The following is a 25,064-nucleotide window of genomic DNA, read 5'->3' on the forward strand; positions in this document are numbered from 1 at the left end:
TATGCCATGCTAAGGAAGGAATTAAGATTTTTTTTTTTAAAGATTTTTTATTTATTAGAGAGAGACACAGCGAGAGAGGGAACACAAGCAGGGGGAGTGGGAGAGGGAGAAGCAGGCTTCCCACTGAGCAGGGAGCCTGATGCGGGGCTCGATTCCAGGACCCTGGGATCATGACCTGAGCCGAAGGCAGATGCTTCATGACTGAGCCACCCAGATGCCCCAGGAATTAAGATTTTATTTTCAGGGCAGTAGGAAGTCATCAAAAGTTTTAAGCTAATTTTAGCAAAGTAATTCTCCTGGCAGTACAGAAAATTGTTTGAAAAGGGAGGGCGGGGCTGGAGGGGAAGTGAGTAGTTTGCTGTTACGGGGCTAGTGCAATAATCCAAGCCTGCAGATGCATACTTGAGCTAAATATATGGCCGGGTTTTGAGGAAGAGGGAACATGTGCTTTTTTTGGAGGTAGACTTGATAGAGCTTGGTGACCTTGACTGTGTGGTACAAGAGAAGGAGATGTACTTAGAAGACCTCTGCGCATTCCAGCTTGAATGACCTGCTGGAGTGTGATGTCAGTCACCAACATTAGGATGCAGGAAAAAGGAAGTTTGTGGGGAATGTGGTGTTTGTGTTCAAGTTTGGCTATGTCAGAGTTGAGGTTCTAGTAATGTACTGATGAAGTCTTCTAGTAAATGGTTAGAAATTGGTCTGTGGCTCTAAAAGAACGATAAAGCCAAAAACATTTGCAAGTCGTTGGCAAGTTGTAGGTGGTAGTTGAGCCTGGGGGAATTAAATGACATCAGCCAAGGAGAAGAATATAGACAAATAGGTATCCTAAAGCTTAAGTAGGCATTAGCATAATACTTAAATATGTATGCCATGGAATTAGAGTGCCAGAATTCAAATCTGGTTCTGCCCGCTTTGTGTGCTAGGATCTTGGGAAAGTTACTTGACACGTCTGTTTCGTGCAGTGAGATTGCTAACAGCTCAAAGGAGTATAGCGAAGATTAGTGCAGTGTGTATATAAAGCACTTAACCTAGTGCTTGACACGTGAGAAATACCAGACAGTGGATGATGAGTTCCTGTCTCCTAGCTTGTGAGGGTTAAATGAGTTAAAGTATATGTGTAAAGCACTTAGAAAAGTAAATAAGCACTCAGAATGTTAGCTGATTCACATACTGTCATCAGTTTTAAAAGAAAAGGACTGCACGTTGAGGAGCCTGAATAGTTAACGGTGGGCAGAGGCGGAGGAGCAGCAAAAGACACTAAGAAGGGTGAAAGAGGCCGAAAGAAAACAACGAAAGAGCCATTTGTTAGTTCAGCTAAGGTTTGTTAAACATCAGGCCCTTCTAGAAACTAGGAGAGGAGGAAGTCTCAAGAAGGACAAAACAGTCACCCGTGTCACTGCTTTGGAGAGGTCAGTCACATAACATGAATAATGATGAAAACCACCGAGTTTGGCACACGAAGGGTAGGTGAGCACACTGAAAGCAGTTCTGGTGAATGGTTCGGGAGGCAAGCAGTTACAGCTGGGTTGAGTGATTAGGAGGTGATGAAATGGAGACCACAGTGCAAAATACTCTCTTTCAAAGCTGGGCTGTAGAGAAAATACTAACTTCAGAGAAAGGCGGGGTCAGGAGAGCATAGAATTGGGGACCACTGAGGTCTACAAGAGAGAAAAGGAAGAAAGGTGGAGGTCTTTGGTATGGAAAAGAGTAGGTCAGAACAAGGTAGCGGGGTTCATACATTGGCTCAGTTAATCGTTTCTTTCAACAAACGGATCAAGCATCTGCTTCGTAGCAGATACTGTTCTGGGGGCTGAGGAGTCTGCCGAACGAGACAGTATCACTGCTCCCACATAGCTTCTATTCCAGTGAGGAGACAGACAATAGGTAGACAATCAAGGACATGGCCGTCAGGTACTGGGCCAAGAAGTCGAACAGGGTGCAGTGATGGAGTTTCCAGATAACTGCTTTAGGCTGAGTGGGCGGGGAAGGCCTGTGGAGTTGACATTTAAGATAAAACCTGAATGACACGCCAAGATCAGGGAGAATGGTGTTCCAGGCAGAGAGCTTGTGCGGGGGCAGAAAGAAGTTCACAGTGTGCCAGGAACTGATGAAGGCAAATGGGTGGAATAGGTGTGGATGAGGGAGTGGTGAGGGGGTTAAGGAGCTGTAGTCACTGGAAGGCCCTTGGAGAGTTGGAAGCAATGACAGTTTGTAAGTACTTCAGGGGAAACCAGAAGGAACAGAGATGGGCAGAGAAGTGTCTATTTTTAATAAGGTGATAACATTTAAGCTGAGACTGAAGGATGAGAAGATGGCAGCCATGTGAAGAGTGGGGGAATGTGCCAGGTGGGGAGAACAGCATGTGAGGAGAAAGGGCTTGGTGTCTGCAGTGAACTGCCAACACCAGTCTTGTATTTGGAAATGAGTGACCAAGGTAGAGTGACAGGCCAGGAATAGCGAGCGAGAGATGGAGGTGCTCCGTGCATCTGGGGCTCAGAGGAGAGGTCTGTGCTCAAGTGAACTGGGGAGTCATAAGCATTTACAGGGTACTAACTATATTCTAGCCCTGGCATTGGCTCACATCACCCAGGGCCAAATTATAGAGAGAGACAAGAGAAACCCCAGAACTGAGCTTTGCAGGTCCTGGAGAAGCCAGTAAAAGTGGCTGAAAAAAGCTACTGGAAGGTGGGACGAAAAGAGTGAATGCACAGAAACATTAAAGGAAGGGAATCTTTCAAGGAAGGAGTCGGCTGTGCCACCACTGGGAGCTGAAGTCAAGTGAGAACAGATGAGTGATCTTGGGCTTGGCACCTGGAAATTCATACTGAAGAGAGCAACCTCATTGCACCTGGGGTGGGAGTGGGTGGGGCAGAACCAAAGTGGAGTGGTCTGAAAATGCATGCTAAAGGAGGTAAATGTGTGGATGGCTTTTTCAAGAAGTTGAATGTTGATGAACAGCAGAGAAATGGAGATAGAGCGGTTAACTGGAAAGGGGATCTTGGAAGTATTTTTAGGATGAGAGCTAACGGGCACCTGGGTGGCTCAGTTAAGCATCTGCCTTCAGGTCAGGTCATGATCTCAGGGTCCTGGGATTGAACCCCGCGTCGGGCTCCCTGATCATTGGGGCGTCTGCTTCTCCTTCCTCTGCCCCTCCCCTCTGTGCACATGTGCGTGCACTCTCTCAGATAAATCAATAAAATCTTAAAAAAGAGGGGGGTGGCACCTGGGTGGCTCAGTCGTTAAGCGTCTGCCTTCGGCTCAGGTCATGATCCCAGGGTCCTGGGATCGAGCCCCACCATCGGGCTCTCTGCTCGGCGGGAAACCTGCTTCTCCCTCTGCCTCTGCCTGCCGCTCCTCCTGCTTGTGCACGCTCTCTCTGTCATATAAATAAATAAAATCTTTAAAGAAAAAAAAGGTTGAGAGGTAACAAAGCATCTTTTTATAAGGATGAAGATAATCCAGTTGAAATTTAGGAAATATCTGAAAGAAGCTCGTATTTTTGAGGAGACTTAGAGAACCAGGAGGAAGGATGGAGTAGTTTCTCTTGGTAGGACAGGCTTTTTCAGTTGTGAATGGAGGCAAAGGGAAAGATCTATGGATGCCAGTAGGGTGGTAGAAAGATAGGTAGGGATTTGAGTAGGATAGTTTACATTTTTTAGTTAAGCAGGAGGCAGGGCTGTTGATAAGAGGGTGGAGAAGGATCTGAGAGGTTTGAGGAGTAATAGAGACATAGTAACCTTAGGGAGTGGAAAGGTAAACCAGCTGGAACGAAGTATTATTGCCAGGCATAATGAAGAAGCCCATCCATATGAACTTTGCAGTCCTGAATTTAAAGGGAAACCAGTCAGCCCTGCTTGACTTTTTCTTCCCATGTTACATGCCTTCAACTCCCTTTCCTCCCCACTCACTTTCCAATACTAGATACACTCTTTGAATTCTGTAGGGAGACTTCAGTTGCTACTTCAACTTGTAAAATCACAAGGATGTTAACCCAAGCAGAAACAAAAGCAGGTATTTCCTCTCCGGAGAAGCCTCATCCCTCAGTTTCTCAAAATTTCCATCCAACCTACCTTCTTTGCTTAACATGACTCCTAGTCTTACCGTTGCCCTGGCCCAACCCTGTGGGCTGTGATAATACTTCCCTCTCTTCTGAAATCTTCTGGCTATATCCTGATTTAAGGATGGCCATAAGATATTAGTAGGTGATCTTGGACTTGGCACCTGGAAATTCCCATGTAAGAGAAAAATGGGCTCAACGGTCAAGTAAGTTTGGAAAATGCTGGGTTTTGCGGGTTTGCTTGCATGTTCTTTAATTGCAGGACTCCTCAGAGCCTTTATTAGGCTTCTGTGCATACAGAGCATCACAAAGGCTGTTAATCACAGTCCACATTTCCCAGACTTACTACAGAATCCATTTTATATGCAACGTCTCACTGGACTCCTCTATTATGGGAAGCACTGTTTTAGGGTACCAGCACAAGGGATAAGATATATTGCTCCATTTCACACTTGACTCCCTTTTGTGTCTTTATCAGAACCAAGATCATTATGCAGTACTTGGACTTGGCCATGTAAGATACAAAGCTACACAGAGACAGATCAAAGCAGCTCGTAAGTACTTAGTTCTTTGGAGATAAGCCAATATCTGATACAGGAAATGTTATCTTTTTTAAAAGATATGCATGATCATAGTCTATAGCCATAAATCTAGATTCAACAGCATTTGATACATGGTCATAACAATGCATAACCACAGTCTCCTTTACCTTCAGAACCAGAAAAAAGCAATCATTCTCATGCAGGGGCTTTTTCACTGGGAATAAGAAATCAGAGGATGGGTGGGTAGGTGTGTTTGTGACCAAGATAAAGAACATTCTTCCAGTGGCAAGCTTTTAAAAAAGTAGTGTTTCATTTCCCTTTAGAAATATGGCCAGCTGTATTTAGTGGAAGCTGCCTTGTTACTTAGGTTTTTTAATGTTATTTTGTGGTTTAGGTTACATTTTTATTGATACCACCCTGAGTCTTCTGCCCAGTGAAGAATTATCTGATGCTTTACTGCTTTCTTCATTAAAAAGATAAAAATTTCGGGGGAATTCTTGGGAACCTAGTCTTCACATGCTTTATAAAACACCATCCCCTTAGTGCCCTACACACCGTTCGGTTCACGTGGTTAATAAAGTTTGATGAAAGGGGTGAAGGTGATTAGTTTTCTGTGTTTTATCTTAGAATGTTCTGCCCTCCACTCTAGAGAATGGATATTGAGGTCAGAGGAGGTAAGAATGTGACCATAATGGAAAAGGAGTTAGGGAGTCAAGGCCAATCAAGAGGAGAAAGTATTGTACTTGGAGGAAGATGGCTGAATGAGACCCATCTCATGTTGAAAAATACTAGTTGAGACTAAGTATAGTAGATAAACTCAAAATTTTCTCCACTAATGCCAATATTTAGGAAAATCACAGGAAATATTTCTAATAAGGTGAAGGAATTTATGAGATTATTTTAGATCTATTCAGTTTCTTAAAAAGCTGGCATGGTTTTAGACTAAGCATATGTTAATGCATATGAATAGTCATTGCAATATACATAAATGCCAGGGAAATTCATTTGCCATGGAAAAATATTGGCAAAGTCTTGCTGTATGAAAGAACAGCATACAAATACCGAATGAGTTGATACATATAAATTTGTGAAAGAATTGGAAGTGATTTAGAACTATGAAAACAATTGATGTTTTAAGGTGAAGGAGTTGTTTTTTTTTTCTTTAAAGATAAAAAATACAATAAGCTGTAAAAGAAACATTTTTTTTTTTTTAAGATTTTATTTATTTATTTGACAGAGAGAGAGAGAGACAGCGAGACAGGAAACACAAGCAGGGGGAGTGGCAGAGGGAGAAGCAAACTCCCCTCAGAGCAGGGAGCCCGATGTGGGGGTTGATCCCAGGACTCTGGGATCATGACCTGAGCCAAAGGCAGACGCTTAATGACTGAGCTACCCAGGTGCCCCTTATTTGTTTCTAAGTCCATTCATTTTATTGGCATAATAGAAGTTAATTTTTTAATACTCTATAGCCAGAAGCTTTGCAACCCCAGTGCATCAGATTAACCTTAAGTAAAATTATAATTCATTCGCTGCCACTATGTTGATATTCTCAGTATTTATTCAAAAGGAAACTGATGTTCTCTTACCTCTGTCATTATAAAAAAAAAAAAAGGCAGTTGCTTGCTTTACTGCTTTCTGAAATTTAGTTCAAAAGTAAAAATGTGAAGTTTAACATTTACAAATCTGTAATTATTAGCACAGAGAAGCCTAATAAAAATAAAAATTTTACTGCATTTGAGGTCCTTCAAGTTCTTTTTTTTTTTTAAGATTTTATTTATTTATTTGACAGAGAGAAATAGCGAGAGCAGGAACACAAGCAGGGGGAGTGGGAGAGGGAGAAGCAGGCTCCCCGCAGAGCCGGGAGCCTGATGCGGTGCTCGATCCCAGGACCCTGGGATCATGACCTGAGCCAAAGGCAGACGCTCAATGACTGAGCCACCCAGGCGCACCGAGATCCTTCAGGTTCTTATATCCTGTTACACACATATAAAAAGACTTTTCTTTTTGTCTAATGTATTTTGAATTGCTGTAATGAAAATGAGGAAGTCAGTGAAAGATGAATAAAATAAGTGGTCTTTTTTTTTTTTCCTTCTCTGCATTGTCTGAAAAGAATAAGTCACTAGAAAAGTTGAATGATGCGTTAAGAAAAAGTACTTGAATACTAAAAGTGGGATTTCAGCTGCTTACATAATTTTGTTTTGAAATAAAATTGCCAGCCACACTGGCAAATGATGCATGTAGGTTTGATATTCTTTGCATGGAAATAAAGTCTTTGGTGATTTGAATTTTCTAAATTTAATAATTTTAGTTCAAAATATTTCTGACATTTTAAACTGAAGCTGTTCCTTACGCTTCTTAAAATTAAAAATCCTGGGGCTCCTGGGTGGCTCAGTCAGTTAAGCGTCTGCCTTCGGCTCAGGTCACAATCCCAGGGTCCTGGGATCGAGCCCCACATCGGGCTCCCCGCTCCACAGGAGGCCTGCTTCTCCCTCTACCACTCCCCCTGCTTGTGTTCCTGCTCTCGCTGTGTCTCTCTCTGTCAAGTAAATAAATAAAATCTTAAAAAAAAAAAATTTAAAAATCCTGGGGCGCCTGGGTAGCTCAGTTGTTAAGTGTATGCCTTCAGCCCAGGTCATGATCCCGGGTTCCTGGGATCAAGCCCCGCATCGGGCTCCCTGCTCCTCGGGAAGCCTGCTTCTCCCGCTGCCTGCCGTTCCCCTTGCTTGTGTTCCCTCTGTCGCTGTCTGTCAAATAAATAAAATCTTTAAAAAAAAAAACTTTTTAAATCCTGTTTAGAGACATTTTATAAAAATAGCAATATGACTGTACAAAAAAAGCCTTTTTGCTAATGTAACCTCAAAACATCCCAGAAAGTGTCTTCGGTGGGAGGAGAGGGGCATATCTTTGAAATTTCAGTAAACAACTGCTGCTCGCAAATTACCCTTGTTTCTTTTTCAGGCAGTGTTCTTTGGCCTTTATTTTTAATATTGAGAAATATCTTTTGCCCCCTTCACAAGAAACAATGTAAGGCAGCCTCAGGACTTCCTAATAACACATGGATGAATAAAGATTAGGCAGAAAACTCAAGAAAAAACCAGTGCAGCATAAGAAGAGACTATCCAACAAAAAATGGAGACATCACCTCTCTTAGACTTAGAAGGTTTCAAAGAAAATTTAAGTATCTCCTCATGTGGTCAGTAAAATATGAAGACACTGCTCTGGGGGTGTGGTGTAAACATGGCGGAAAGAGACTAGGGAGAAATAAGTAGAATTGTGTGGAAACTGAAAACATGAGAGCAGAATTTAGAATTCCAAAGGTTGACATACTGATTAGAAAAACAGTAGAGCAGAGGACAGGAATGTTCCCAAGATTCAGAGAGAAAGAATAAAGAGAGGCCAGATTTCTAAGAAGTCAGAATAAATGTCACAAACCGTAATTGCAAATAAAGAAGGAAACTTACCAATTTATAAGAAGATACATCTTGGAATTAAGAATGTTTGCGGACATGTGACTTAGGTTTCACTGCCCAGCACACTTCCTTCGAAATTCATAGGAGAGCAGTGTGAGTTAGGCTGTGCTGCAACAGAATCCATTTTGCCAGCAGGTATGGAGGCGCACTGCAAAGCTGATATGGCTTCCCCTCTCTGCCCTGGCCCTGGAAGCAGCCTGTGCTCAGTTTCTCTAGCGCCCCACAGTGCTGGAATCATCACACCTCTGAACTATCTGGTATGATTGATAATAGTTCCTAGGTACATAGCTTCCAAGCCTTATAGTCTGACTCTTTCAAAGATTCTGTGAGCTGCCTAGTAACGTTTAATAAGTTCCTTTCTGCTTAAACCAACTAGAAGACAAAAATGCTTCTTCTGGAATGTTAGTGAAGAAGCTGATGATATACCAGACTAAAAAAAAAAATTGGAGTTCAAAAAAACAGAAATGTTCTTGTCAGTTTTTGAAGCCCTGCAGTATATGTAGAAATTACTAACTTTATTATGCCTATAAAAAGAATTGTACACAAACGTTTATAGCAGCCTTATTCACCATACCCAAAAACTGGAACCACCCAGTGTTCACCAGCAGGATCATGGATAAGCAAACTGCTATATATTCATACAGTAGATTAGTGCTCGGTGGTTAAAAAAAGAACAGATAACTAAGACATGCAGAAATGGTGATGAATCTCAAAACATTGGGTTGAGCAGAAAAGATACAAACTATAATTCCATTTACAAGAAGTTCAGGAGCATGCAAAAGTTGTCTATGGTGAAGGAAGTCAGGTGGTAGGGCATGGGAGTTGACCAGAAAGAGTGAAGGGAACTCGGTGATAGAAGTGGTCTGTATTTTCTTTGGTGGTAGTTATAGGGGTTTATACAATTGTCAAAATTCAATGTAAATTTTATTTTAATTCAATAAAAGATGTGATTAAGCAAAAAATCACTTGGGAAATCAGATACACTCTTTGGGGCCTAGAAAGATACAAAAATTGTATTAAGAGATTATTTTTGTAAAAGTAAAATCATTGCCTCTCAAAACTTAAGGGATGGCGATTAGAGCTGCACCATAAGTTCATTGCCTTAAACTGTTACTTTTTAAAAAGAGGGAAAAATAAAATGGGCATCCAGTTCAAATGTTTAAAAGAATAGCACCAAGAAACATAGAGGGAAAATTAGAAGAGATAAAGCAGCAGTATCCCAAAGTGGATTTATAAAAAGAAAAAAATAACAAAATACAGAAAGAAAACCAAGATATTTTTAATGGAGACCACTATTAAATGTAATAGATTCAAAAATTTTGATTAAATGAACTTTTTTGAGGGGCACCTGGGTGGCTCAGTCAGTTAGGCGTCTGCCTTCAGCTCAGTTCATGATCAAGCCTGGAGTTGGGCTCCCTGCTCAGTGGGGAGTCTGCTTCTCTCTCTCCCTCTGCCCCCTCCCTGCTTGTGCTCTCTCTGTCTCTCTCAAATAAAATCTTTTTATTTTTTTTTTTAAGATTTTTATTTATTGGACAGAAAGAGACACAGTGAGAGAGGGAACACAAGCAGGGGAGTAGGAGAGGGAGAAGCAGCCCTCCCGCGGAGCAGGGAGCCGGATGCGGGGCCCGATCGATGCCTAACAACTGAGCCACCCAGGCGCCCCAATAAAATCTTTTTTAAAAAATGAACTTTTTTGAAATTGAGGAAGAAATTTTAAAGGCAAATGTTTTAAAGATTTTATTTGAGAAAGAGTGCACACGAGTGGTGGGGGTGCAGAAGGGGAGAGAGAGAGAATCTCCAGCGGACTCTACGATGAACATGGAACCCAACGTGGAGCTTGATCTCATGACCCTGAGATTGTGACTTGAGCCAAAACCAAGAGTCGGTTGCTTAACTGACTGAGCCACCCAGGTGTCCCTAAATAGGAAGAAATTTTAAAAGTTATGGAAGAATTACCTCTTGAAAAAAATGTTTTTAGGGGCACCTGGCTGGCTCAGTTGGAAGAGCATGCAATTCTTGATCTTGGGGTTGTGAGTTTGAGCTCCACAATGGGTGTGGAGATTACTAAAATAAATAAACTTTTAAAAATAATAATAGCAAATTTAATTTAACAGCACATTAAAAGAATACCCACGAACAGATAGGACTTCTCTCAGGAATCTAACTTAGGAAGTATATTAATATAGCTAAATCTATTTATAATTTAGATAACACATGATTTCCTAAGTAGTGAAAAATGTTTAAAACACAATTTAATAGACATTCCTTTTTGATAAATAGAACTTTGCAAAAAAATACAGTTAATTTCCTACTTTGGTAAGTATTTCACACCCACAGCCAACAAACTTAACCATGTGATGTTAGTGATATTACCATTAAAATCCATGGGAGAAACTAACCTGCTTATTATTTTTTATGCTATTTTAGGAGTATAGTTTAGTGAATTAAGATATTAAATAAGATAACTATTGGAAAGAAGAAAAGAAATATATTATTTTTAGGTAATATTAGGCCCTACCTAGAAACCGAAAAAAGGGTTGAGTCAAGTGGCTAGATGCAGGAGAAATATGCAAAAATAATAGCTTTTGGAAGTTACCATCAAATTTATTAGGAGGGTATAATCATTTTAAAGATGATCCCAGAGCAAGAATAGTTAACCAGAAACAAACCCTGATTAAATTTACTATAATAAAGGAGGCATCATACATCACTGGAGACAGGAAGGATTATTAGATGTTATTAGGACTTCAAATAATGAAAAGTTTAGATATTTACTTGAATTTGTTAAAATTCTAAAAAAATTTAAAGAATTTTTAAAAAATTTCATTTCTGACCATAGAAAATATTAATGAAACTACAAAATATATTAAAATTGTTGAGAATGATGAAGGCTACCTTATAAGTACTGAAAAAAATAAATGATCAGTAAATATAAATAAAAATGACTGATATATAGTGTATATATATAAATGTTTATAACTATACATATATATGACACATATACATATGTTATATATGTAAAACTCCTATTTTGAGGATTTTTTCCCCATCATTTAGGGTTCCCATTAGGTTAATTGGCAGTGCAAATCTTACATCTCAAAAAGTAGAAGTTTTACATATATATATAAATACTGTGTATGTATATGTCATGAATATATATGTGTAGATAGGTATAATGGATATTTGTATGATACATATCACAAAGAAAACGACAACAGTATTCATAGAAAAAGCATTTTAGAAACAAATTCAGTAGGTAATCACTTTTTAAATTACAGCTGAGGTATTAAGAAAATTGAGCTTTGCTGAGCAGGAGTAGAACAGGAGGGAATTTGGGGGTCTCAGTTTTTTCATTGTAAAATTTAAAATGTGACTAGATAATCTCTAACATCCCTTCTAGTTCTAAAATTCTTTTTTTTTTTTTTTAATTTATTTGAGAGAGTGAGTGGGAGAGCGTGAGCAGGGGGGAGTAGAGAGAGAAAGAGAACAGACCCCCTGCTGAGCAGGGAGCCTGAGATGGGGCTCGATCCTGAGACTCCAGGATCATGACCTGAGCTGAAATCAAGCGTCAAGACATTTAACTGGCTGAGCCACCCAGGTGCCCCTGATTACACTTATGTTTTAAAAAACCATTCTCTCTCTTTCTCTCTCTCTCTCTCTCTCTCTTTTTTTTTGGCAAGTTTCCTCTCTACATCCCCCACAAGCATCACAAGCTATTTATTACTTAGTGTTACATGAGATAATGGTTTCAAGTAGTACATGATTTAAAACAAAAGAATGTTTTAAAACAGGTGATCACTTCCCTTAAACTCGTAACTTCTGTTTATAATCTTTTTGGCAAATGTAAAGTGCTCAGTTATTAATACAGAGAAGTATGCTTTAAGAGTGATCAGTAAGATTCTTTAAAAACAATTTTCTTTGCCTGAAGTGTTTGCTACAAGGACCTTAGCTCAATTTTGTCACTGTGCCTTGTTAACTCTTACTCATTTGCTTGGAATTACCTCCTGTCATCCATTCACCTAAACCAAATTCACCTATCTTTCAAAGTCGTTTTTACTTCTGATGTACTGTTTTTCATAGTGGCTATACCAATTTACAATCCTACTGGGGCGCCTGGGTGGCTCAGTCTGTTAATTGTCTGCCTTTGGCTCAAGTCGTGATCCCAGGGTCCTGGGATCGAGCCCCACGTCGGGCTCCCTGATCAGCAGGGAGCCTGCTTCTCCCTCCCCACTGCTCACGCTTTTTCTCTCTCAAATAAATAAATAAAGTCTTAAAAAATAATTTACAATCCTCCCAACAGTGCATGAAAGTTCCCTTTTCTTTGCATTCTCACCAAAGCTTAGTTCTTGTCTTTTTGATAATAGCCGTTCTGACTGGTGTGAGCTGATATCTCATTGTGGTTTTGAATTGCATTTCTCTGATGATCAGTGATACTGAGCATCATTTCATGTGTCTGTTGGCCATCCGTATGTCCTCTTAGAAAAATGTCTATTCAGGTTCTCTGCCCATTTTTTTAATAGGATTATTTGGGGGGGGGGTTGGTGTTCATTTCTAGGAGTTCTTTATGTTTTGGATATTAACCCCTTATCAGATATATCATTTGCAAATATCTTCTCCCATTCAGTAGGTTGCCTTTTTAGGCCATTATGTTTCCATTTTTATTTGTGTCAAAGTTTTTTTTTTAAGATTTTATTTATTTATTTGACAGAGACACAGCGAGAGAAGGAACACAAGCAGGGGGAGTGGGAGAGGGAGAATCAGGCTTCCCGCCGAGCAAGGAGCCCGATGCGGGGCTCGATCCCAGGACCCTGGGATCATGACCTGAGCTGAAGGCAGACGCTTAACGACTGAGCCACCCAGGCACCCCATCAAAGTATTTTTTTAATTTCCTCTGTCATTTCCTCTTTGACCCATTAATTGTTTAGTAGCATGTTGTTTAGCCTCCACAGGTTTGTTTTTTTCCTGTGTTTTTCCTATAATTGGTTTCTAGTTTCATACCATTGTGGGTATAATAGTTGCTTGGTATAATTTCTGTGTTCTTAAATTTATTGAGACTTGTTTTATGGCCTAACGTGATCTATCCTGGAGACTGTTCTATATGCACTTGAGAAGAATGCGTATTCTGCCATGGTTGGATGGAGTGTTCTGTTAAGTATATCTGGTCTAATGTGTTGTCAAAGCCAGTGTTCCCTTACTAATTCTCTGTTTGGATAATTTGTCCATTGATGTAAGTGGGGTATTAAAGGCCCCTATGATTATTGTGTATTACTGTCAATTTCTTTTTATAACCATCAGTTTTTTTATATATGTATTTAGGTGCTTCTCTGTTGGGTGTATAGGTATTTACAATTGTTATAGCCTCTCGTTGGATCTCTTTATCATTAAGTAATGCCTTATTTTGTCTCTACAGTTTTTGTTTTAAAGTCGATTTTGTCTGACATAGTATTGCTACCCCAATTTTTTTTTCTGCTTCTATTTGCATGGAATATTTTTTTCAGTCCCTTCACTTTCAGTCTGTATATGTCTTTAAGCTGAAGTGAGTCTCTTGTAGGCAGCATATAGATGGGTCTTGTTGTTTTTAAAGATTATTTATTTGAGAGAGAAAGAGAAAGCACAGAGGGTGAGGGAGAAACAGACTCCCCCCGCTGAGCAGAGAGCCTGATGTGGGGCTCGATCCTAGGACCCCGAGATCATGACCTGAGCCAAGGGCAGATGTTTAACCAACTGAGCCACCCAGGCACCCCAGTGGATCTTGTTGTTTTATCCATTCAGTTACCCTGTGTCTTTTTTGAAGCATTTAGACCATTTACATTTTAAGCAGTTATTAATAGATATGTACTTATTGCCATTTTGCCAGTTGCTTCCTGGGTTTGGTTTGGTTTTGGGGTTTTTGTTTTTGTTTTTTGGGGGGTTGTGTATTTTAGAGCTCTTGTCTGTTTCTTTATTCTCATGATGTCTTCCCTCCTGATATAATGACTTTCTTTAAAGTTAGGCTTAGATTCCTTTATTTTTTTTTGGTATCATAGGTTTTTGATTTGTGGTTATCATGAGGTTCATATTAAAACATCCCACGTGTGTAATAGCAGTCTATATTAAAGTTGATGGTTGCTTAAGTTCAAACACATTTTAAAAGCACTATTTTACTCCCTCCCATGTTTTATGTATATGGTGTCATATTTTACATCTTTTTATTTTGTGTATCTGTTGACTGATTTTTGTAGATAACAATTGATTTTACTACTTTTCACCTTTTTCCCTTCATGCTGGCTTTATATATCTGTCTTCACTGTATGTTTGCTTTTACCAATGAAGTTTCCCTTTCACCATTTTCTTCTAGTTATGGCCTATTCTTTTCACTTAAAGAATTCTCTTTAACAGTGGCGCCTGGGTGGCTCAGTTGTTAAGTGTTTGCCTTTGGCTCAGGTCATGATCCCAGGGTCCTGGGATTGAGCCCCGCATCGGGCTCGCTGCTCTGCAGGGAAGCCTGCTTCTCCCTCTCCCACTCCCCCTGCTTGTGTTCCCTCTCTCACTGTGTCTCTGTCTGTCAAATAAACACACAAAATCTTAAAGAAAAAAAAAATTCTCTGAACCCTGGGATCATGATCTGAGCCAAAGGCAGATGCTTAATGACTGACCCACCCAGGCGCCCCATGCTACTCCCTTCTGACCTCATAGTTTCTGTTGAAAAATTGTCCTTATCGAGTTCCCCTTTTATGTAACTATTTCCTTTTTCTCTTGCTGTTTTTAAGATGCTCTTTTTATCTTTAATTTTTACTATTTTAATTATTACGCATTGAGGTACACCTTCTGGGTTTCATTCTTCCTTTGCAGGGCTCCCTTTGTGTTCCAAAGCTGGATGTCTATTTCCTTACAGGTTGGGGGAGTTTTCGGCCATTATTTCTTCAAATAAGTTTTCTGCCCTTAACTCTGTCCTTCCATGACCCCTGTAATGCAGATGTTCTCTTATACTTGATGTTGTTGCAGAGGTCCCTTAACATGTCATCGTTTTTTATTTTTAAAAAAATTTTTTTTAAAGATTTATATTTATTTCTCAGAATGAGAGAGAGAGAGCATAAGCAGGGGGAGCGAAAGGCAGAGGGAGAAGCAGGCTCCCCGCCGAGCAGGGAGCCTGACGTGGGGCTTGATCCCCAGACCCTGAGATCATGACCAAAGGCAGAAGCTTAACCAACTGAGACACCCAGGTGTCCTACAGGGCCTCATTTTTTTTTTTAATTCTTTTTTTCTTTTTGCTGTTCGGCTTGGTTGCTTTTCATTACCCTGTCCTCCTCATCGCTGATCCATTCTTCTGCATCCTCTCATCTGGCCTTGATTCCCTCTAGTTTGTTTTTCAGGTTTTCTGTCTTTGTTGAAGTACTCACTGAATCATCCACTTTTCTTCTCTCCAGTCCAGTGAACATCTTTATGACCATTACTTTGGGCCTTTAATCAGGTTAAATGCTTATTTCCATTTTGTTTAATAGCTCTTTTTTCTTGGATTTTGTTTCGATCTTTCATGTGGATCATATTCCTCTCTCCTCAGTTTGCGTGACTGTGTGTCTGTGTATTAGGTAAGTCAGCTCCCTCTCTTGTTCTTGAAAGTAGTGGCCTTATATAAAGGTGTCCTGTGGTGCTCAGTAGTGCACTCCCCCCCACCGGTCACCAGGCCCAAGCCCTCCAGAAATATTTTGTGTGGGGGCTGCAGGCACCCTCCTGGTATAGACTGGTCCAGGACTAGTATGGGTGCAGTGGTAGGCCTGGCTTGCCACCAGCACAGCTGGTTCAGAGGTCAGGCTACAAGTGTTGAAGCTGTACTGGTGGTTGGGGCTGCCCCCTCTCCTCTGTCCACAGTTGGTGTGGAGAGGCCCTGGTTCTGGCCGGGGCTCCCTACCAGGTTTGGTGGGATGGGAGCCATTTGTGATGGGCACCTTTGGGTGGAGGGGCTCTATAGGGGACCATGGGGCGAGGCAAGTAGTGTTAGCAAGGTAGATGGAGAGTGTCACGACTGGCTTCCACCAGCATCAGGGCAGTAGGCTGAAGGAGGGCAAGGAAAATGGTACCTGCCTGTGTATTTCTTTCTGGAGAAAGTTCCTGCAGATCCCTGCCCCTCTGGTACATGTCCTGTAATTAGTAAATCTCTCACATATAACCCACGTGCTTTTCATGTTGCTCGCTCTGTGCTGGGTCTCAGAATGAATGCTACAGTGCACTGGCCCTTTAACATTTTAGCAGAGGGGCGCCTGGGTGGCTCAGTCATTAAGCGTCTGCTTTCGGCTCAGGTCATGATCCCAGAGTACTGGGATCGAGCCCCTCATCAGGGCTCCCTGCTCAGCGGGAAGCCTGCTTCTCCCTCTCCCACTCCTCCTGCTTGTGTTCCCTCTCTCGCTGTGTCTCTCTCTGTCAAACAAATAAATAAAATCTTTAAAAAAAACAAATAAAATTTTAGCAGAGTCTCAGTATAGCCTTCCAACTCCTGGAGTGAAGCCCCACTCATTTTCAAAGCTATATGTTATGGGGGCTCCTCTTCTCTGTGTGAAACTCCAGGGCAAGGGTGCTCAGTAGGGGCTTGATCCCCCACTCCTCAGGGAGGACCCCTGCATCTGTCATATCCTTCCTTCAACCCCAATGGGTTGCCACACTGGGGATTTGGTTCCAGACTACATCTCTTCCTCTCTTCCCCTGACAATGTGGCTTTTTCTTTACATCTTTAGCTATGGAAAAGCTGTTCTGTTGGTCTTCAGGTCCTTTTCTGAGTTGCATTATATGTAGTTGCAGTCTTGATGGGTTCGTGGGAGGAGGTGAGCTCAGGATCCTCCTACACCGGCCATCTTCCCAAGCTCCTCATTTTTATTTTTAGTTTTGATGCATAAAGTGACAAATTGTCTAAATCTGGCTTGTTTTGTAGATAAAGCAATGGTTTTAAAACATCACCCAGACAAACGGAAAGCAGCTGGTGAACCAATAAAAGAAGGAGATAATGACTACTTCACTTGCATAACTAAAGGTAAGAAAATTTAGAGTCAGGAATTTCTAAAAGTGATGATTTATTAAGTTCTGGGGTTGGATTTCTAGTGTATATTCTGTAGTTAATTTAACTATACCATGACATTTCAAAACACTTTTCAGTTATATCTGGTTGTTTCTGATAATCTGCCCCAGAGCCTCACTACAACAAAGTGAGGTTCTCCCAACCAGCATCATCAGCAGTACCTGGCAGCTTATCAGGATGCAGAAGCTTGGGCCCCACCCCAGATCTCCTGATACAATCTGCATTTTAATGAGATCATCAGGTGATTCTTAGGAGAAGTTCATCCTAGAGTTAATTCGTCATAAATGTTACATCTAACAAGGATACTAAATTCTCCATTTCAGATACTTCGTGGGACTACATTGTTCCTCAGATGTTTTGCTAATTGAAATCCAAAAATTGATTATATCCTGCTGTGGACCCCAAGACAGTTTATTGCTCTTTAAATAACCATGTCTTCATTAAGCAAATAAATATAGGTTGTTGCCATTTCTAAATGTGTCCTTAAGTATGATTTTATTCCCAACACGGGGCTTGACCGCACAACCCTGAGGTTAAGACCTGAGCTGAGATCAAGAGTCGGCCGCTTAACCGAGTGAGCCACCCAGGTGCCCCTGATTGTGCATTTTGATGCTAAATTTTTAAAATCGTGTACACACCTTTCAAACTTACTCTTTTTTAGCCCATTCTTACACAGTGCTAAAGATGCTAAAGATTCTTTGATTTTTTTACAGCCTTGGAATCTAACGGTTAAATTTCTCTCTCTTTTTCCTCGGAGTCATGCATTCTTAAGGGTTGAATATTTAACCATTTTGTTTTGTTATGTGCCTTCCAGAAGAGATTCTGAAGGAAGTTGTGAGGTGAGATTATATCCCAGTAGTGCTGGAGGTGTCATTACCCAGATTCAATCTCTTCCTGCCCATAAGCACACAAAATTTTTAAATATGAAAAAATTTTTTTTAAAGGAAGGGGATTTTTTTTTCTCACAGGAAGAAAATGTAGAGGCATGGTAATGTGACCTTATCATTTTTTCCTCAGCTTATGAAATGTTATCTGATCCAGTGAAAAGACGGGCATTCAACAGTGTAGATCCTACTTTTGATAACTCCGTTCCTTCTAAAAGTGAAGCAAAAGACTATTTCTTCGAAGTGTTTTCCCCAGTGTTTGAAAGGAATTCTAGGTGAGTTAAAGGATCCCCTTGTGATCATAATGCTGTGTCGGCTTGCCGCATGTGCTTCCAGGCGTCTGCATCTTTCCTCTGGTAAGAGTTTGTGCTCTCCTCCTCTCCAGAATTGAGCCCCTCTGGTGAACCTACTGCTCTTAATTTATTTTGCTCTCTGAACAGAAGTTCTGCCTTTCCATGGCGAGATTCCTTATCACCTCATAGGATGTTTTTCTTTTAGATTTCCTTTGTGGGAATGAACAATAGCTGACTTTATATAGTGTGATATTGTTACTTAGGTGATGGTAATTTCCCATTCTTTTTTTCCCCTTTACTAATGTGCTTGTATTCTCTTTGGCCCCTTATCATTTGATAAAGCTTTTTTTCTTTCTGAACTGTTTCTTGGAGCACTTCATTATCATAAGATTCTCTGACAAAGGATGATATAACTTTAATATTAGTGTATATGTAATTTATTTCATTAAAGTCAGTTTTTAAATGGGTATATCAATATTCTACGTTTTTGGTTCCATCTGCGCTGGAAGGTTTCCTTAGAGCACAGCTTGGCTGCACATTGGCATCACCTGGGGAGCTTGCAGAACTCCTGATGGCTGTGTTCCACCTGGAGAGACTGTGATTTAACTGTGATTTCGATTTAATGTGTTCGGAATGTCTGTCGGGCATTTGAATACTCCCAGGTGATTCTTAATGTGCAGTCGGGTTTGAGACCCACTTTTTTGGGTTAGTGCGGCTTATAATATTTTCTCTGCCCACTCTTCTCAGTTTTGTTTTGTAACAGTGTTGAAGGTGGTAAAAACTAAATAGCGTAGTATCTTTTGTTGTGAAACAGTTTCATAGAGTAGAAAACATGGGTCAGTAACAAGCTCAGGATCCTTGCAGAGATGATGGGTGAGGTGCTGAACTGAGAAGTCTTACTCTTCGGGGGATGGTCATGGTGCTGAGGGGGTGGGAATCATCTCTCTGTATTAACATTTTAAAAAAATCTGGGCCTGCAGGTTGCTTCTCTACTGCCTGTTTAGAGGGAGAAGGAAGTATGCCTGGGAGAGGGGGCTAGCATCTGTTCTTCCTAGCCAGTGTGGCAGCTCCTCATTTATGCAGCTGAAGACAACCTGATGATGAGAACACTGTTTGATTGTTTCCTCCCCAACCCTGTCTACCCTTGTCCTCTCTCATGGCACCTGCATTGTTCAGTACCCCACTGCTGATCTTCCAGCTCCATCTCTTAGTCATAGGGAAGGGAGATTATAGGGGATTAGTAAAAATTGTTTTTTTAATAAATTAGCTTGTCTGTTGATCTTTATACAAAATTTTGAATTGACTTTTTCTTTTAATATTTCAGATGGTCAAATAAAAAAAATGTGCCTAAACTTGGTGATATGAATTCATCATTTGAAGATGTAGATGCATTTTATTCTTTCTGGTAAGTGACTACACTGTTTCTATGATGCTGTCATTTTTTAAAAGGATATTATTGGGCGCCTGTGTGGCTCGTCATTAAGCATCTGCCTTTGGCTCAGAGTCCTGGGTTCGAGTCCCACATCACAGGCTCCCTGCTCGGCGAGGAGCCTGCTTCTCCCTCTCCCACTCCCCCTGCTTGTGTTCCCTCTCTCGCTACCTCTGTCTCTGTCAAATAAATAAAATCTTTTAAAAAAAAAAGATTATTCAATAAATACTTGTTCATAAGTTACTCGTTCATAAATTAATTGAAGGATAGAATGCCAGAACCTTTCCTGAACAAAAGCACTCTATTCAGAAATAATCATAAAGGTTTTCACATAGTGCTGTATTATCTATGTGATGTTTAGGCTTTCATGATTTTTTAATCTGTTTTCTAATCAGATCTTGAGATGTCAAGCATGCTATAGTGGTAAAAAATGAAAATTAAGGAGCCATTTGATTTCAGTAAAAATAAATACATTTTCATTTGTCTTGCTAATAAAAATACTTGAATACATGTGGAAGGCAGTGCTTTTTTGTGTAACTAATTCACTAATGTTTAATAAACACAATATTCCTGGCCAATTCATAATTCCATGTGCTATATTTTCTCATTAAGTATCTGGTAAATGAAACCTAAGATTAATGTGAAACAAAAATGACCAAATTTAGCTCTATCAGTTGTAGTTGCCTTTTCCCTTCAGACGGTACAAATCAGAGATGCAGTAACCACTTTGTGGGATACCTTAAGACTTGACAGACTAGGACAGGTAAAGGTAGGGAGAGCTTTAACAACTCCCAGGCAAGAGAAAAAGCCAGTGGAGATGGCAGGGAGGTGTGATTTTAATTTAGGGGTGATGGATGAACTTTTAGATTTTCATACCAAATACAGGGTCATTTAAAAAAGAAGAAGATGGCTTGAGCATAGTGTTAGTCCCACCACTGGGGGGTGGGGGTCTACTAAGACAAACTCATCCTCTTGCCATTAATGTTTCTTAGAATTACGTGCATCTAACTTAATTTTAAAAGGAAGATTTTTTCATTTGTTTTGGCGTAACTTTGTTTTTATCTATATTAGGTATAATTTTGATTCTTGGAGAGAATTTTCTTATTTAGATGAAGAAGAAAAAGAAAAAGCAGAATGGTATGTATGTAAGTCACTAATAAAGGAAGATAGTTATTTGGTTCCTTGTTGTGATGTTGTATAAATGTACTGCATATATTTTCTCAAATAGTTTTGTGTATCCTTTTTTGAGTTTTTTTAGTAGTAGTTTGAGATCCCATCTCACAAGTTAAACTAGATGAGGCCAAATCAATAGTTATGGTATGCTTAAGAAACTGCCAAGAAATATAACTGTCACAAAAGCTCAATTCAGCAAATTATATTTCTTCTGTTTGCTTAGTTAGGTTTTAGTTTTCCCCGTTTGTTGGGAAATAACTTTTGACATGAATATTCCCCAAAAAATCAACCAAAATTAAGTAGAATCACCCTTTAACTAATGTTAATAGTGACATGGCATTTTAACCTTCTCAGACGTTATTTATATATAAACTTATATTACATTTTCCAGTGATACCATTTATAATCAATAGTTTGCAATATTTTCTATTTTATAGTCGTGATGAGAGGAGATGGATTGAAAAGCAGAACAGAGCAACAAGGGCACAAAGAAAAAAAGAAGAAATGAACAGAATAAGAACATTAGTTGGTAAGCCTTATATTTTTTTTAAAAGATTCTTTAAATATTGGAAGTTGAAAAAGTTAACTTTTTTTTTCTGATATAGACAATGCATATAGCTGTGATCCAAGAATAAAAAAATTTAAGGAAGAAGAAAAAGCCAAGAAAGAAGCAGAAAAGAAAGCAAAAGCAGAAGCAAAACGGAAGGAGCAAGAAGCTAAAGAAAAAGTAAGATGATGAAGCTCGACTTGAAGTGTTCGTAAAATCTTTAATCCTCAGATATATTTAGAAAGCTATAATTTTGGGGGCCATCTGGTGGCTCAGTCGGTTAAACATCCCAATCTTGATCTCAGGGTCATGAGTTCAAGCCTTGTGTTGGACTCTACGCCGGGCATGGAGCCTACTTTATAAAAACAAAACAAAACAACTGTAAATCTTGAAGTAGAGAATTAGGTGCTACATGAATAAATCTTGATTAAGTTGGTATACCATTGATAATTACAGGCATATTCCCTGAAGGAAATTTTTACTAAGTAAAAGCATGTCATATATATTCCTTTAATACTATACTTATTTCTAATGTGCCTATTTTACATTTCTAATAAACGTAGAACTGTACCAGCTGTTTTTCTCAGTTCAACCTTCAGTCTTCAATAAGTTGACATGTCACCTTTTGTCCTAATTTATTTAAAGGTTGAGTTTTTTGAATAAGATTATAGACATTTAGAAATCCTAGTTTTCTTATTAAAATGATTTTATTTTCCATTATTAAAGCAAAGACAGGCTGAATTAGAAGCTGCTCGGTTAGCTAAAGAGAAAGAAGAGGAGGAAGTTCGACAACAAGCATTATTGGCAAAGAAGGAAAAAGATATCCAGAAAAAAGCCATCAAGAAGGAAAGGCAGAAACTTCGAAACTCATGCAAGGTACGTCAGACTGTGCGATTGAACCAACGCTGGGTAACAAATCCAATTGCTGATTTAAACTTCAGAATATTTCCTTTCTTATACTATGCAAATATAATTAAACTGTTACATACATTTTATCTCATTTAAACATCTTAAATGCTTTTAAATTCACTTTTTAAAAATTTCACATACATGTGTGTATTTCAGTATGCAACTGTAGTAATTGGTTTTTTTGACATAAACATCATGTAATTTTCAAACCTAAAAAAAAGAAATGTTGCTCAGTATTCTAATAGTCCATATTTATCTCATTGATTATCCCCACAATATCTTTGTATGATTGGTTTATTCAAATTAGGATCCAAATAGGATTATTCCAAAGGCTTCAGTTGTGTGTCTCCCACTTGTGTCTGTAACAGGTCCCCCCACCATCACCATCTCTTCCCCTTCTCTAATTGCCATTCATTTGTTGCAAAAACCAGATCATTTGTGGGGCGCCTGGGTGGCTCAGTCATTAAGCGTCTGCCTTCAGCTCAGGTCATGATCCCAGACTCCTGGGATCGAGCTCCACATCGGGCTCCCTGCTCCACGGGAAGCCTGCTTCTCCCTCTCCCACTCCCCCTGCTTGTGTTCCCTCTCTCGCTGTGTCTCTCTGTGTCAAATAAATAAATAAAAATCTTTAAAAAAAAAAAATCATTTGTTCTGATAATGTCCTATAGTTTGGTTCCTTAATGGTGTATAATCAGTATTTATCTTAGAAGAAGTTCTTTTAGAAGTTAAACTTGGGTTCTTTTTAAAGATCTGAAAGGTTTCATTTTTATCGAAATGGATATCATTTGGGGGAGTACTGGTAGTTTGCATTCAGATAGTTTTCACCGAAAAAGATTGACCAAAAAATCCCAGAAGTATTCAAATGTAGTTTTGTCCAAGAGCTGTTCTTAACGTCTGAAGCTGGTAGCGTCAGGGACCAGTATTGCTCCTCATCGGATAGCACTGAATGAATAAATTAATGAACTGCCAAGCTATAGGGAGAGATTGCTATACGGTATTGTGTACTATACCATTGAGTTAAATCCAGCAAGTATGTAAATGCTTTCTGTGTGCAGAAACATTCTCTTCCATGTCACTGTCCTTAGGCCCTGGGTATTGGATATTTATTTTAATATATGCCATCCTGAATCTTCAGTTACTATAATATAATTGAAATTACCTTGCTCCCTCATCAGGCTTTGAAAGAGGTTTAACCAGAATATAAGCACAGGTAGTCACTTCAGGCTTTTGGTCAGTGAGAGGAAATAAAATAGGAAAAAATGAAGTATTTTCCTCAGATTTCACCCAAAAATTGTTTTGAGAAGGATGCATTGTATCATAGTGGTGAAGAGTTCGGGCTGAGAGCAAGCTGCCTGGGTTTGAAGTCATTCTCCATTAGACACTTACTGTCTATGGGCCCTCAGGAGGTTACTTCAACCTCTTTGTGCCCCAGTTTCCTCACCTACACAGTAGCTGAAATAGTACCTATTAGTAGAATTATGAAGTTTAAATGAGATCATTCACATGCAGTACTTAGCACATTTGGCATGTAATGAGAAATCCGCAAAAACTTAAAAAGGCCAATTAGAAAATAGAAAGCTTGAATAGTTCTTAGAGATGAGACATAAATGAGGGTAAACGTTCTGGCATTAGGTAACTGTTTTATTGCTCCTTTCCAGGGTGAGTTCATTTATCAGATATCTAGTGAGCACTTACTATGTGCCAAGCAGTTACATTTGATGTAGATATAATGATGATATGGTCCTTGCCTTCCAGAAATCTGGTTAATGGTGGAGAATTAAAAGTAAACACTTTAAGATGAGTACTAAGAAGAGAAAATACCAGAAAGGTAGTCAAGGAAGGCTTTCTGGATTTGGTAGGATTTAACCAGTCAAAGCAGTGTATGCATGAGATCAGAGATGAGAGAGGTCGGGGGCACGGAAAGAAGGCCGAGATCCAGGAAGCGTGGTTTAACAAACCAGAGGCAGCTGAAGACGTAAGGAGCCGGGTCTTGAAGGGCGTCATATATCTTGCTAGCTCATATCTGCTACTGAGTTGGTTGGTTTCAGTCAGGATGCTGAGAGAAGTCCAGAGGCAGAGACAGTTGGGAGTCTTTTGCCGTAATCCAGGTGAGAGAGAGTATTGTGCCTTTAACTGAGAGAGGGTGGAAATAGAAAAGGTGGAGGAAATGAACCAGCATTTAGGAGGTAGGATACGCTGCTGCCTGTGTGGCACTGATTGTATGCTGCAAGTGGTTAGTAAAGGAGGATTTACATATGTCTGGTTTCCTGCATGGAGCAGTGCGTGGATGATGTGTATAATTCAATGAAATAGAAAACGAAGGAAAAAGCTGAAAGGAAATGCTCAGCTCAGTCTACTGCCATTTCCACCTGCTCCAGTTGACTTCAGTTTAGGGCTTGTTGAGCACATTGAGATGCTCAGCTGGAAATTCTGAGTGAGTGGTTGGCTGTACAAGTCTGGGGTTCAAGAGTGGGATCGCTAAAGTCTTCTCTATCTCAGTGCCACTAGGAACCATGTGAGTAGATCACCCAGAGAGAGGAGGGTTAAGAGGGAGGAGGGTGGAGGATGCATACACCCTCGTTAAGGTACTGATAGAGGAAGAGGAGCCTGGGAAGGAGTGACCCAGACAGGCAGGAAGAAAAGCAGTAGTGCTTTTGGACAGTAAAAGCAGCACTGGGACCTTAGCGAGAGCCAGACTGCGTGGAGTAAGG

At 39.9% G+C, this 25,064-nt stretch overlaps 1 protein-coding gene across 3 annotated transcripts in view; it reads left to right on the plus strand.

Annotated features, from left to right (window-relative positions):
- Window positions 1-25,064, plus strand: part of DNAJC2 (DnaJ heat shock protein family (Hsp40) member C2) — a 37,737-nt gene that overhangs the window by 6,618 nt on the left and 6,055 nt on the right. For all 3 annotated transcript variants that reach the window (XM_073898697.1, XM_025872758.2, XM_073898698.1), the window contains exons 3-10: window positions 4,539-4,614; window positions 16,975-17,073; window positions 18,136-18,277; window positions 19,620-19,700; window positions 20,796-20,861; window positions 21,335-21,426; window positions 21,503-21,624; window positions 22,171-22,320. In XM_073898697.1, the coding sequence (XP_073754798.1) occupies window positions 4,539-4,614; window positions 16,975-17,073; window positions 18,136-18,277; window positions 19,620-19,700; window positions 20,796-20,861; window positions 21,335-21,426; window positions 21,503-21,624; window positions 22,171-22,320 (828 nt within the window). The remainder of the gene's footprint in view (window positions 1-4,538; window positions 4,615-16,974; window positions 17,074-18,135; window positions 18,278-19,619; window positions 19,701-20,795; window positions 20,862-21,334; window positions 21,427-21,502; window positions 21,625-22,170; window positions 22,321-25,064) is intronic.

Source organism: Callorhinus ursinus, unplaced genomic scaffold (assembly GCF_003265705.2).
Source record: "Callorhinus ursinus isolate GAN/ISIS: 27379988/994484 unplaced genomic scaffold, GSC_fseal_2.0 scaffold12, whole genome shotgun sequence".
NCBI lineage: Eukaryota > Metazoa > Chordata > Mammalia > Carnivora > Otariidae > Callorhinus > Callorhinus ursinus.